The sequence below is a fragment of the Nomascus leucogenys genome, chromosome 1a (genome assembly GCF_006542625.1).
Source record: "Nomascus leucogenys isolate Asia chromosome 1a, Asia_NLE_v1, whole genome shotgun sequence".
Lineage (NCBI taxonomy): Eukaryota > Metazoa > Chordata > Mammalia > Primates > Hylobatidae > Nomascus > Nomascus leucogenys.
In genome coordinates, this window is record NC_044381.1 from 7,237,452 (window position 1) to 7,250,869 (window position 13,418).

A 13,418-nucleotide genomic window follows, 5' to 3' on the forward strand; every position below is an offset into this window, starting at 1 on the left:
GACCATGAGGATGAAAACTTTATGCAAAGGAAGGCAGAGCGGGAAAACTGAAGGAGCACCAGTGCTTGGCTTATTACCTCTGGACTTAAATGAGAAAAGATAAATTGCTATTTGATTGAAATTCCATAGCTGGAGTACAGTTACATGCAACCTAACTCAGTTCCAACAAAAAGGGCCAAAGTGGCCTTCACTGTTGACCAAGACAACTGTTTCTTCAGCCAGTCAAAGGCAAAACTGATGATGCAACAATGGCTATTGGGTTGGGTGTTATTGCCCTTCAGCTCCCACTGAATCTAGGGTGTAATGGTGGTAAAACTATAAAGTAGACCAAGAGAAAGGCATTCTTCCAATCAAAATGCTTGTATTAGAATACTAATAAATGCAGATTAAAAAAAAAACACACAGAAAAAGAGGAAAACACTCAGAAATGTGATTACAGATTAGGCATATTAGAGGAAAAAGAGTTCTTCAGGGTATACAAAATGTAAACATTTGCCCTGGGATTTCCCACAGATGGCACAGTCCACATGGACTCTTTTGGAACAAAAATATGTCTATTAAGTCTCCAGGATAGCCTCTATAAAGTCTGCAAACTTGCCACATTAAAAGTTAAAGTTCCTAAAACTCTATGCAAAACACAAAATGGCTCCCAATCCAGGCAACCAGCAAACGTGGAAGCAGAATACCAAAGCAAATCCATCTTCCAACCATCAGCTTCGACTCCTTCCAGCTACTGTATTTACATTTACCTTGACAGAGATTACAGAGATATACACAGTATATAAAACTCCTACTTGAGGCTGGGGTGGGAGATGAAATCTTTCTTGCTTATCAAATGCTCTGGGGAGAGGCATCAAATCAGTCCTTTAAACTTAGGGAGAGAGGACTAAGAAGACGCCCTCTTTTGTTCAGAAAATGGAGACTCATAAACTTCCATGGGTGGGCAGGTACAAACCAGGTGCTGATCTCCATATATGTCATCAATCCGGGCAATTGTTGGCCAGAATTTGTTCTCTGGTTTCACGAAGGGCTGCAAAGGACAAAAGATGGAAATGCTGTGAGATGTTCTGAGAGGTTTCTCTTAGGGAAAAGGAGGTGGCAATGCTATTCCCACAACCTAAGACACCATCAGCCCAACAAATATTTTGAGAACCTAAAATCCAACCCTACATTACCATTAAAAAAAAGAGGCATTTCCCAGGAGACGTGTCCCTGATCACCACCCCTGTTAAGCATCCCTATGTGCTGCTGATCTCTGGACCAGTTTATAGCAAAGTGAAAGACTTCAACTGCTTAAAGAAGACTTTGGAAACTATGTTTTTCTGTGCCCATTATATCCTTAAGTCTGGATATTTAGCTGACCTTCTCTTTTAACATAGGTCTAATTTATTTGCCATGTCATTTTCCATACAATTCAGTTGATTTAAAAGCTAATTTCTCGGCCGGGCACGGTAGCTCATGCCTTTAATCCCAGCACTTTGGGAGGCCAAGGCAGGCGGATCCTCTGAGGTCAGGAGTTCGAGACCAGACTGACCGACATGGAGAAACCCCACCTCCGCTAAAAATGTAAAATTAGCCGGGCATGGTGGCACATGCCTGTAATCCCAGTTACTTGGGAGGCTAAGGTAGGAGAATCGCTTTAATCTGGGAGGCAGAGGTTGTGGTGAGCAGAGATTGTGCCATTGCACTCCAGCCTGGGCAACAAGAGTGAAACTCTATCTCAAAAAAAAAAAAAAAAAAAAAGTTAATTTCTCATACTGTGCATTAAAATAAAAGTTTGAACGATTAAAAAAACATCAGCTGGGCGCGATGGCTCACGCCTGTAATCCCAGCACTTTGGGAGGCCTGGGTGGGCGGATCACAAGGTCAGGAGATCAAGACCTTCCTGGCTAACACGGTGAAACCCCGTCTCTACTAAAAATACAAAAAATTAGCCAGGCATGGTGGCAGGCGCCTGTAGTCCCAGCGGGAGGCTGAGGTAGGAGAATGGCGTGAACCCGGGATCATGCCACTGCACTCCAGCCTGGGCGACAGAGTGAGACTCCGTCTCAAAAAAAAAAAGCATCATTTGTTTGCCCTCCTCTCCAATGAATACAGGATTTACATTCTGATTATGTTTTTATACTATTACTGCACAGATCCATAAACAGCACATAGCATAATTTGGCACATTTTGAGCCTTCTCCCTACCTCACTCAAACAGACTACACAGAACCTTCTCCTCCATACAAGAATCAGGAAGGAAAGGAAGGTTGTATTGGGCACCATCTCCCTGTCCCACGGTGGAGGGAAACACATTGGTCCACTGGGCAGGACTCGTATTCAGCTTTCCCCCACTGTGTTCCCTATGGGTTCCCAGATCTGCGGTTGATACTGTGTGACCTCGCCTCCGAAAGCCAATTTCTTTGCTCCTCATTCCTTTTCAAGACCCTTATTTCACAAGGTGCCCCACATACGGTTTCTATAATGAGGCTAAGAGCATACACCCCCCAGGATAGGAGCTGGCCCGTGCCTTCCCAGCTGGCACATTCAGATTCAGAGAACTTACGAGTGGGAATGCTGCCACCTCTCTGGAATAAGGCCGGTCCCAGTGGGAAGATGTAACGCAGGTCAGGGAATGTGGAGACATCTGAGACAGAGACACGGACAGAGGAGGGGTCAGAGCAATACACTCTCTTCTCCTCCCACCCTGCACCTCAACCGTCAAGCTTCTGACAGGAGCCCAGGCAGAGAAAGCTGTTGTTTTCTTTCAATTTAGCGGGGTACAATGTGATTTGTAATTGTGAAATATTTTAAATATCAGAACGTTACGGTAATAATCATCACATCTACCACCCAGCAAAGTCTAATGAGCATTCTGTCATATTTGCTTCACCTTTTAGAAAAAATTACCTACACATTTGGAGTTGCCTGTATATCCCTGTCCCAGTGCTAACCACTCTTCTGAATTTGGTGTTTACCATTCTCATCATGCTTTTATACTATTACTGCATATGTTAATAAACAGCATATAGCATAATTTGGCTCATTTTAAAATCTGATATCATCCTATGAGTAGTATTATCCACTTGTGTTATAATTCACTATTATGCTCTTTGAAATGTTTATTGCCATTTAAAAAAATTGCCTAAATCCTGAAAGAAGCAGGAGTCTTCAGAGAGAAAAGAGAAATAAATGGTGGTAAGCATAATCATCTTGTATGCCTCCATGACTCTGTGAACTCACCTCTAGAGAGGTGCCTGCCTTCTGCAAGTCACTGGTCCCTGCCATCTCCTACAGGTAGGCAGTTTGGGAACCTGCTCCAGCTGCTGCAGGCATAACAGACTTGTTCTCTGGCTTATAGCCATGAAGACACAACCACAGCCTTCATGGTATTCTCCACTCCTGATCTGCCAGCTTAATATCTGGACTAACAAGAAACTTAGGACTCTGACCAGATGTAAAATTAACATGTTTTGGAAGCAGCAGATTAATGCCCAACCAACTTTTCCCCAACATGGGGCATAAATATTGTAACATCCAGTCCAAATGTCAATCCAGTTTTCTCAGAGATAACTGCTCTAATATAAGAATGTGTGCTTGTACAGAGTCTGTGATGTGAATATGTAAATTTTATTTATGCCATAATCTCACTACAGTACATCAAACAGAGATGCAGAATGTTACAAATTCTCCAACTAGACAGTTGTGGACAGCTTCCACAACCACATCATCCTTGAGTAACTGCTATGCTGTTCAAGACGATGCAAACTTCAAAGTAACAACTGCATCTTCTCAGAAGAATTACCTTATTCTAGGGAAGAGTATCATCCTCAGTTGAGAGTTCAGGAGTTGCTGGTACACTGTCCAGACATCATTTTCTAGTTTAAGGAACATTTCAAGCAAAGTTCCAGGGCCTACGCACCTTCAGCGGATTGACCCTGGGGTCGATGCGGCCCTCCTCAATGTCAGCAATTTCCTGCCGAATGCTGATCATGGCATCACAGAATCTGTCCAGCTCTGCCTTGTCCTCCGACTCAGTGGGCTCAACCATGAGGGTCCCTGCCACAGGCCAGGACATGGTAGGGGCGTGAAATCCTGCAAACGGAGACAGGAGAACTTGCCTCACTGAAAGTCAGTGGCCTACCTAGTTTGGAAGAAAAGTTCCTATCCCTTCTTATATTTTATCCTAAGAAAATCATCAGATACATTTGCAAATGTATGTATTTGGGGACTCATCTCAGTGCTGTTTATAGAAGAAAAATTTAGGAAACAACCTAATATCCAACAACTGGGGATCAGATAAGCAAATTTTACAGAGCACCCATACAGTAAATAGACAACCATTCAAAATTATGTAAATGTGTCAAACTGGCTAAACATTCAAAAATAGTAAGTGAAAAAAGCAAGCCACATAATGATATCCCATTTCTATATATAAATAAAAGGACAAAGTACTTATATAACGTATGTATATTTTATGAGGGAAGATGCCTTGAAGAAAACATAAAATGTTAACTGTAAATATGGCCAGAAAATGAGACTGGGATTTTTATTTCACTTTGATTGTATTTTAGAATCTTTAAGTAATTATCATGTATTATGTGCAATTAAGAGAAATAAAAATATTATAGCTTATCAAAAGTTAAATAATGAGATAACAAGTGTTAAGGACCCTGGAGCAAATCTTATTGTCCCCATTTTGTATGATAAGGAAACTGAAGTTTGGCCAGTATGTGGAAAGCCTTTGCCTTTACATTGAACACAGGCTCGGTGTGTTTCTGCTTCCAAAGGTTTTCACAGGTAAGGTGATACAACAAGATACATACTCAAGAGAGAGATTTCCAGGACAAAAATCAAAAACAATGTTTTCCATTTCTTGTATTTTTTCTATAAAGCTTTTTTTTCGGGGGGAGGGGACAGGGTCTTGCTCTGTCGCTCAGGCTAGAGTGCACTGGCACACTCACGGCTCACTGCAGCCTCAACCTCCTGGGCTCAAGTAATCCTCCCACCTAAGCCTTCCAAGTAGCTGAGACTACAGGTGCATGCCACCATGCCCGGCTAATTTTGTTGTTGTTGCATAGACAGGGTTTCACCATGTTGTCCAGGCCGGTCTCCAGCTACCAAGCTCAAGCAGTCTGCCTGTCTCTGCCTCCCAATATGCAGAGATAACAGGCATGAGCCACCACACCGGGCCTATGAAACTTCTAAAAGCTGAAGAACAACTCCCAGGTTGATACACCTCTGAACTAGTCTTGCCCCAACGTGCAGTGGTTGTCAAATTCTGGTGAGCATCATTATTACATGGAGTACTTTAAAGTCACATCTGCATGATTTAAAACATTCTCTACCAACATTTTATTGAAAAATGTTCAGGCCAGGTGCTGTGGCTCACACACCTATAATCCCAGCACTTTGGGAGGCCAAGGCCAGTGGACTGCTTAAGCCCAGGAGTTTGAGACCTGCCTAGGTAACATGGCAAAACCCCGTCTCTACAAAAAATACAAAAATTAGCTGGGTGTGGTGGTATGTGCCTGTAGTCTCAGCTACTTAGAAAGCTGAGGTGAGAGGATCACTTGAATCCAGCAGGTGAGCCTGCAGTGAGTCAAGATCACAACACTGCACTCCAGCCTGGGCGACAGAGTAAGACCTTGTCTCTATTTAAAAAAAAAAAAAACCACTAACATCCAGATGAGTTTAAAGGACTGTAGGTGAGCACCCATATACCCACCACCTAGATTCCACAATGCTGTTGTTTGCTTTATCATATATCTACTCTTCCAGCCATCCGTCTTACTTTCTGATGCATTTCAAAGTACACTGCGGTCATTAGTACACTTCACTCTTAAACCCTTCAGCATATACATCATGACTACAATTCAATATCTGTTCACCTATTTTTGTGATAAGACTTACAGTGAAATGCACAGATCCTAACTGTATCATTTAATGAGTTTTGGTAAATGCATACACCTTTGTCACTCAAACCAGACAGGGATTTTTTTTTTAAGAGAACAAGCTGATTATCTATCATGTCTGCCCTTAATTCCATGTGTGAGCAAATTCATTCCAACATATCCTGCTGTAGTGGTCCCCATATTTTGAACCACCTGAGAAGTTCTTGCAAAAAAAATTCCTGCATCTGGACCCTGATTCAGGAAGTCCAAGGTAGGGCCCAAAAATCTATGAGTCATGAAACATGCCAGGTGATTCTGATAATTGGTCTGATAATTAGCCTGGAACTGCTGTGTAAGGCAGTATGCCCCAAAATTGCCTGAAAAGACTCATACAGAAGCTGCATGTTAAATATACAGATTATTAGCTCTCTTCCTTAAAAATTCACATTCAGCAGTTATGCTTAAGACCTGAAAACTGTGTTGTCATGTTGTTTTTTGACTTAGCTATTCATTTGGTCTCTCATTTATTAACACTATGTGTTGAATGCCTACAATGTGCCAGGCACCTGGACAATTTGGGGCTTTTGGACAAGTGTGGAAACGGTTCTATCAATCACCAAAATACTATTGAGGTCAGGAGACAACATGATTCAGAAACACTGGGTGGTAACTTCAGTTACCACCTCTCTGTGAGCCCCTCCTCTCTCTCCTTGCAAATGCTGTTGCAGTTAGATGTGTGAAGTAGGCAAGGCATCCACAAAGTGAGTGTGTTATCCTGAGTCGGCCATTACCCAATCGCTAGCCGGGAGGCTGTCAGGGGAAAGGAGTTCTACTGTTACAAGAGTTGCCAAGCAAAGATCTTGAGGATGGGATTGGTAATTTCATTAATGAAGCCTTCTCTGGCTTTCCTGTCTATTATCAGCATAACTGCATAATAAGATCATTCATTCGAGACAGGAGTGAGTCACACGTGTGGGATTCCCATTATGATGCAGTAGTCAAGATTTTTTTCTTTTTTTCCCAAAACAAGTCATTAAAACTCAGATAGGACTCCATATCCATTGAATGGCAACGTTCTCCCCAACTTAGCCTTTCTGAGAATTGAAAGATCCTTGATATTATTATTATTTTCATATTATTATAATAGTAATATTGGCTGGGTGTGCTGGCTCACAGCTGTAATCCCAGCACTTTCAGAGGCCGAGGTGGGTGGATTGCCTGAGCTCAGGAATCTGAGACCAGCCTGGCCAACATAGTGAAACCCTATCTCTACTAAAAATATTTAAAAAATAGCTGGGTATGGTGGTGTGCACCTGTAGTCCCAGCTACTTGGGAGGCTGAGGCATGAGAATCACTTGAACCCGGGAGGTGGAGGTTACAGTGAGCCGAGATCACACCACTGCACTCCAGCCTGGGCGACAAAGTGAGACTCTGTCTCCCCAACCCCCAAAAAAGTAATATGATCTTAATATTATAATATTAATAACGTTGTTCACTAGGAAAATGTAGTGAGCTGAGGTGAATGAACACCCACTAATGCACAGGTAAAGTGTCCATGTCTTTCAAAATGCTTCAAAAAAAGTTGCATTTTCTTTGTGAAAACTACTACACTTATTTCTTCATCTCTAGAAGCAGCTGAAACAGCTACGCCATGATGGAGGTGGCTATGAAACTCCAATGCCATTTGTCTCTACCACTTCGATGAGTTACTTGCTCTGTCTCCTTCACCATTACACTCACTGCAACTCAAAGGGGTTTTAATTTTAATCATAAACACTTTGCTTGGCTGTTAATGGATTCAAGATGCATATTTTAATATCTTCTGAAGGGCAGGATAAGGAAACTTTTTTCTCTATTATTTTGGAGGTTGCCAAGAACCCTGAGCTCCCCATTTATCCCCCAGATCAGTTTACTGTGGTGCCTGCACTTTCCATTTGTGCTTTAGGAAGTGGTCCACAGCCAGCATGGGCGGCGGCATGAATGTCAAAAGCCACTTACCATAATCCTGGAGTCTCTTGGCCACATCCACAGCCTCAATATTTGCAGACTTTTTGAAGGGTCTTGTGTCCAAAATAAATTCATGACCCACATAACCTGTTCAGGAAAGTTGTTTCAGCCCATGATTAGCATCAGCTTATTGTTCTACCCAAACAAATGAATAAGTAATTTAATGAATAAGTGCATCAGCTTTTTATGTGTATCAGTGAGGACCAATAAACCATGGGCACTGGGTAAGTTTATTATTGGCAATAAAGGTTTCATTTAGTCTTACTACAAATAAAAATGTTTAGCACACTGGGCCGATGTGTCTTATCTTCAGCTCACTACACACCTGTGAAGCTGATTATGGCTAACGGCAGGTGGGAGGCATTACTGGAACGTATGACCGGAGGTGTCTGGGGATGAGATTATTTCTATCCTGCGGACATAAAATCTACTTGCAACAGTTAAACGCATCGTATAGTCCTGATCCTTTTATACAAAATATTTCTAGAGCCATTGACACTTTTCAGCAACTTTACCCTCAACATCAAATAATTACTTTTGCGTATATATAGATATGGATATATTAAACATATATCCATAAGACACATATAGAATTTTATGTTTCTTTGAAGGACCTTTTGATGTTGTGGTTTCAGGCTGCAAACAAAGAATTAGAAATACGCGACATCAAACAATGTACCATAAGTAACAAGGAGTTAATGAGGCCAAAATCTGTGTGACCCAGTTCACTTTGTTCTACCAATGACACATCCCTTATTTGAAATTGCAGATCTTTATTTGAGCCTCATGTTGGCACCCAAAAGTTCTGGATTTTCAGGCCAGGCACAGTGACTCATGCTGGTAATCCCAGCACTTTGGGAGGCTGAGGTGGGCAGATCGTTTTAGATCAGGAGTTCCAGACCAGCCAGGGCAACATGGCAAAACCCTATCCCTACTAAAAATAGAATCACCTGAGCCTGGGAAGTCGCAGCTGCAGTGAGCCACGATCACATGACTGCACTCCAGCCTGGGTAATAGGAGCAAGACCCTGTCTCAAAAAAATAAATACAAATTTTTAGAAAAAGTTTTAGATTTTCAGATTAGGGATATTTGACCTGTAGTTCATAAACAGGCTTCTTCTCTAGGTCCAGGCTGCCAGTAGCTCCCCAGAATGAGCTACTGACCACACAACCATCATCAGGAATAAACCATTAAGTCAGCGTTCTAATAAATAGACCAATATTCCTCCGGGGCTTCACAAATTCCACAGTCCACCAACTGATGAATTTCCTTCCAGGAAAGTATCTACTCATGAGATAATGATGTACTCTTTCTTCTTAACCCACTTTCCTCACTCTCAGCAAAAATGAATCCACTCACAGAGACTCAGAGCAAGCATAACTTCTCAAGCCTGTGAAGAATAGCTCCAGTAATTAATAGCCCCTGAAGACAGTCTACGAAATGCTCTGCTTCTTATAGAATGAATAAATATCAAAGAGGTGGGGCTGGGCTCATTGGCTCACACCTGTAATCCCAGCACTTTGGGAAGCTGAGGCAGGCAAATCACTTGAGGTCAGGAGTTCAAAACCAGCCTGGCCGACATGGTGAAACCCTGTCTCTACGAAAAAAAAAATTACAAAAATTAGCCAGGTGTAGGGGCGGGTGCCTGTAGATCCAGCTACTCGGGAGACTGAGTGAGAGAATCGCTTGAACCTGGGAGGTGGTGGTTGCAGTGAGCCGAGATGGCACCACTGCACTCCAGCCTGGGAGACAAAGCGAGACTTCATCTCAAAAAAAAAAAAAAAAAAAAAAAGAAGTGGTTTTGTTTGAAAATACAACTATAAAGAGCATAAGACTCTGAATATACTGAAACTGCATATTTTTAAACCACGCTTGAAGAAAAAAGTAAAAAAACTTTAAGAACATTGAGATAGGGGCCAGGCACGGTGGCTCAAGCCTGTAATCCCAGCACTTTGTGAGGCCGAGGCGGGCGGATCATGAGGTCAAGAAATCAAGACCATCCTGGCCAACGTGGTGAAACCCCATCTCTACTAAAAATATAAAAATTAGCTGGGCATGGTGGCACATGCCTGTAGTCCCAGCTACTTGGGAGGCTTAGACAGGAGAATTGCTTGAACGCGGGAGTCGGAGGTTGCAGTGGGCCAAGATCATGCCACTGCACTCCAGCCTGGTGACAGGGCGAGACTCTGTCTCAAGGAAAAAAGAAATTGAGACACGGTTGAGCGCTCTGTCACTCAGGCTGGAACGCAGTATCGCCATCACAGCTCACTGCAGCCTTGAACTCCTGGGCCCAAGCAATCCTCCCAGTTCAGCCTCCTGAGAGTAGCTGGGACTACAGGTGTGCACCACATGCCCAGCTAATTTTTATATTTTTTGTAGAGATGGAGTCTCACTATAGCTAGGCTGGTCTCAAACTCCTGGGCTCAAGTGATCCCCCCACCTCAGCCTCCCAAAGTGCTGGGATTACAGGCCGTGAGCTACTGCGCCCAGCCAAAACATGCTTTCTAACAATGGAGAATAAATTGTAAGGAGTGTGATTCAAAAGCAGAAAATCCAGCCAGGCACGGTAGCTCACACTTGTAATCCCAGCATTTCAGGAGACTGAGGCAGGAAGATCGCTTGAGCTTAGGAGTTTGAGACCAGCCTGGGCAGCATAGTGAGAGCTTGTTTCTACAAAAAAAAAACACAAAAACTTAGCTAGGTGCAGTTGTGCCTGCCTGTAGTATCAGCTATGTGTAAGGCTGAGGTGGGAGAATCATTTGAGCCCAGGAGGTCAAGGCTGCAGTGAGCCGAGTTCACATCACTGCATTCCAGCCTGGGTGATGGAGTGAGACCTTTTCTCAAAAAAAAAAAAAAAAAAAAAAAAAAAGTAGAAAATCCTATTCATGGGTAGGTAAACATAGGAAAAAAAATGCTGAAACAGTAAGTGGAATGTTCAAGGGGAAAATCATTAGACTAAGTTTTTATCAACTATTAATACCAGGACTCTTAAATGCTCAGCTTAGGATTGCTTGAGCTTGGGAGTTGGAGACCAGCCTGGGCAACAAGGCAAGACCCTATCCTACAAAATATTTAAAACTTAGCCAGGTGTGTGGCAGACATCTGTAGTTCCAGCAACTCGGGAGGCTGAGGTGGGAGAATCGCTTGATCCCAGGAGATTGAGGCTGCAGTGAGCTATGATAATGTGACTGCACTCCAGCCTGGGTAATAGAGCAAGACCGTCTCTTAAACAAAACAAAATGCCCTGATTGTGGCAATGATTGGAGGACGAAGGCTAATGGAAGCTCGCTGCTCAGAATGACACCAGACAGCAGGGAGGGGAGGAGGGGAGGGACACAGTGGGGGAGGAGGCACTCTTGCTGGCAGGACAAGAGGAGAGGCTTCCAAGCAGAGGTTCAGTAATAGCTGAAAGGCACCATCAAGCCAAGCCCAACACAGCACTGCTAATACCACAGTGCCATCTGAAGGGGCCCCCACCATAGCCAAGAGGTTTAGGAAGAGCTCCATTTTCTAAATGAGGTTCAGATGTTATTTTCTAAATGCATACTCTATTGCGTTCAAATAGAAACTGCTGTGGAATTCCAGCATCTCCCTCCATCTCTATGTGAGCCCTGAAAGGGATGAAATTTCAACTTGATGGCTGTCACAAACCAGATCCTAAGATGTTCTTTGCAGCTTTTAGGACACACAAACCTGCTATAGGGCAATGTTGGGGCGATATCAAGTGGAAACTGAATAAACCACTCAGCACCAAGTTTTAGTGTTCACAGAGTAGGTGTTTCTGCTGGATCTAACAGTGACTATAGCTGAGAAGGTACCACGTGAAACGGGCAAGGAGGACAGGAGGGGGTGGGATGAAGGAAAAGCAAGGTAAACGTTGAGTGGCTAAGTGGGAACCACCACCCCCATATGTTGATTGTCTTCTGAGGGTAAGAACAATATGGGAGTGTGCCGTGGAAAAATAGGGCTTCTCAAAACCCTCCTTGAGAGAAAGGACCAGACCTTACTTATCCCCCATCCTCAAGGTGGCTGCCGAGGAACAAAGGAACTCACTAGGTAACTACTCTGGAAAGCTCTGCTGGGCAATCAATGCTTGGTCGAGCCTTTTAGCTGAAATCCACAGAACATGACTAACAGAATCAAACCTCCTGGCTGTTTCCCTGTAGTTCAAGCTAGAATGCGGTTTTCCTGAGAATGAGGTCAGGTAAGTGGGACTGAGCAGGGTCACTCGTGAGCCAAGGACATGAGGGCCCAGCCCCTGAGGCCCCTGCCCACCCATACAGCAAGGGCCACCTGGAAACCTCCGCAAGGACAGGTATTTGCAGGCAAAGTTGGTGTTTGTCTGATGGAAAAAAAAAAAAAAAGGCAGATGACCTGAGGTCAAGAGTTCAAGATAAGCCTGGCCAACATGGCGAAACCTCATCTCTACTGAAAATACAAAAATTAGCCGAGTGCGGTGGTGGGCACTGTATTCATAGTGGGAGGCTGAGACAGAATTGCTTGAGCCCGGGAGGCGGGGGTTGCAGTGAGCCGAGATTGCACCACTGGACTCTAGCCTGGGTGACAGAGCAAGACTGTGTCTCAAAAAAAAAAAAAAAAGGATAGGCATATAAGAAATTAAAACATAAAGAAAACATTGGGATACTAACAAAGTCATCTCCTCCTACTAATGCGGACTCCATTCAGATCAAACCTTTGCCTCTCACAAAAGTAGACAGCTGTGGATTTTTGCAATTCTTCCTTTAAAATGTTATCATCTTGCCGGGGCAGTGGCTCATGCCTGTAATCCCAGCACTTTGGGAGGCCAAGGTGGGCGGGCCACCTGAGGTCGGTAGTTTGAGACCAGCCTGACCAACAAGGAGAAACACTGTCTCTACTAAAAATACAAAGTTAGCCAGGCATGGTGGTGCATGCCTGTAATCCCAGCTACTCAGGAAGCTGAGGTGGGAGAATTGCTTGAACCCGAGAGGCAGAGGTTGAGGTGAGCTGAGATTGCGCCATTGCAATCCAGTCTGGGCAACAAGAGCAAAACTCTGTCTCAAAAAAAAAGAAAAAAAAAAAAAAGTATCATCTTACCTGAGGTAATTCCTTTCTTTCCTCATTCTAGCAGAATATAGTCACGCGTTACTTAACGAAGGGAATACGTCCTGAGAAGTGCGTTGTGAGGTGACTTTGTCATTGTGCAAACAGCATGGTGTGCTTACATAAAGTGGTTGGTAAAGTCTACTATATATACCTAGGCTACATGGTACAGCCTCTTGCTCCTACCGTACTGAATACCGTAGGCAATTGTAACGCAATGGTCTGAATCTGTGTATCTAAACGTATCTCAACATAGAAAAGACAGAGCAAAAATACGACATAGAACATAAAACATGGTACATCTGTGCAGGGCGCTTACCGTGAATGGAGCTTGCAGGACTGGAAGTTGCTCTGGGTGAGTCAGTGAGTGAGTGGTGAGTGAACGGGAAGGTCTAGGACGTCCCTGTCTACTGCCATAGACTTTGTGAACACTCTACACTTAGGCTATGTTAA

At 43.5% G+C, this 13,418-nt stretch overlaps 1 protein-coding gene across 1 annotated transcript in view; it reads right to left on the reverse strand.

Moving 5' to 3' along the window:
• Positions 1-341: 341 nt before the first annotated feature.
• The window catches only part of GLDC (glycine decarboxylase), a 112,896-nt gene continuing 99,819 nt past the window's right edge, over positions 342-13,418 (reverse strand). Inside the window, exons 22-25 of the mRNA XM_030811267.1 lie at positions 7,875-7,970; positions 3,905-4,077; positions 2,549-2,629; positions 342-1,030 (exon numbers count right to left, since the gene is read on the reverse strand). Coding sequence (XP_030667127.1) covers positions 887-1,030; positions 2,549-2,629; positions 3,905-4,077; positions 7,875-7,970 — 494 coding nt within the window. The 3' untranslated portion in view covers positions 342-886. The remainder of the gene's footprint in view (positions 1,031-2,548; positions 2,630-3,904; positions 4,078-7,874; positions 7,971-13,418) is intronic.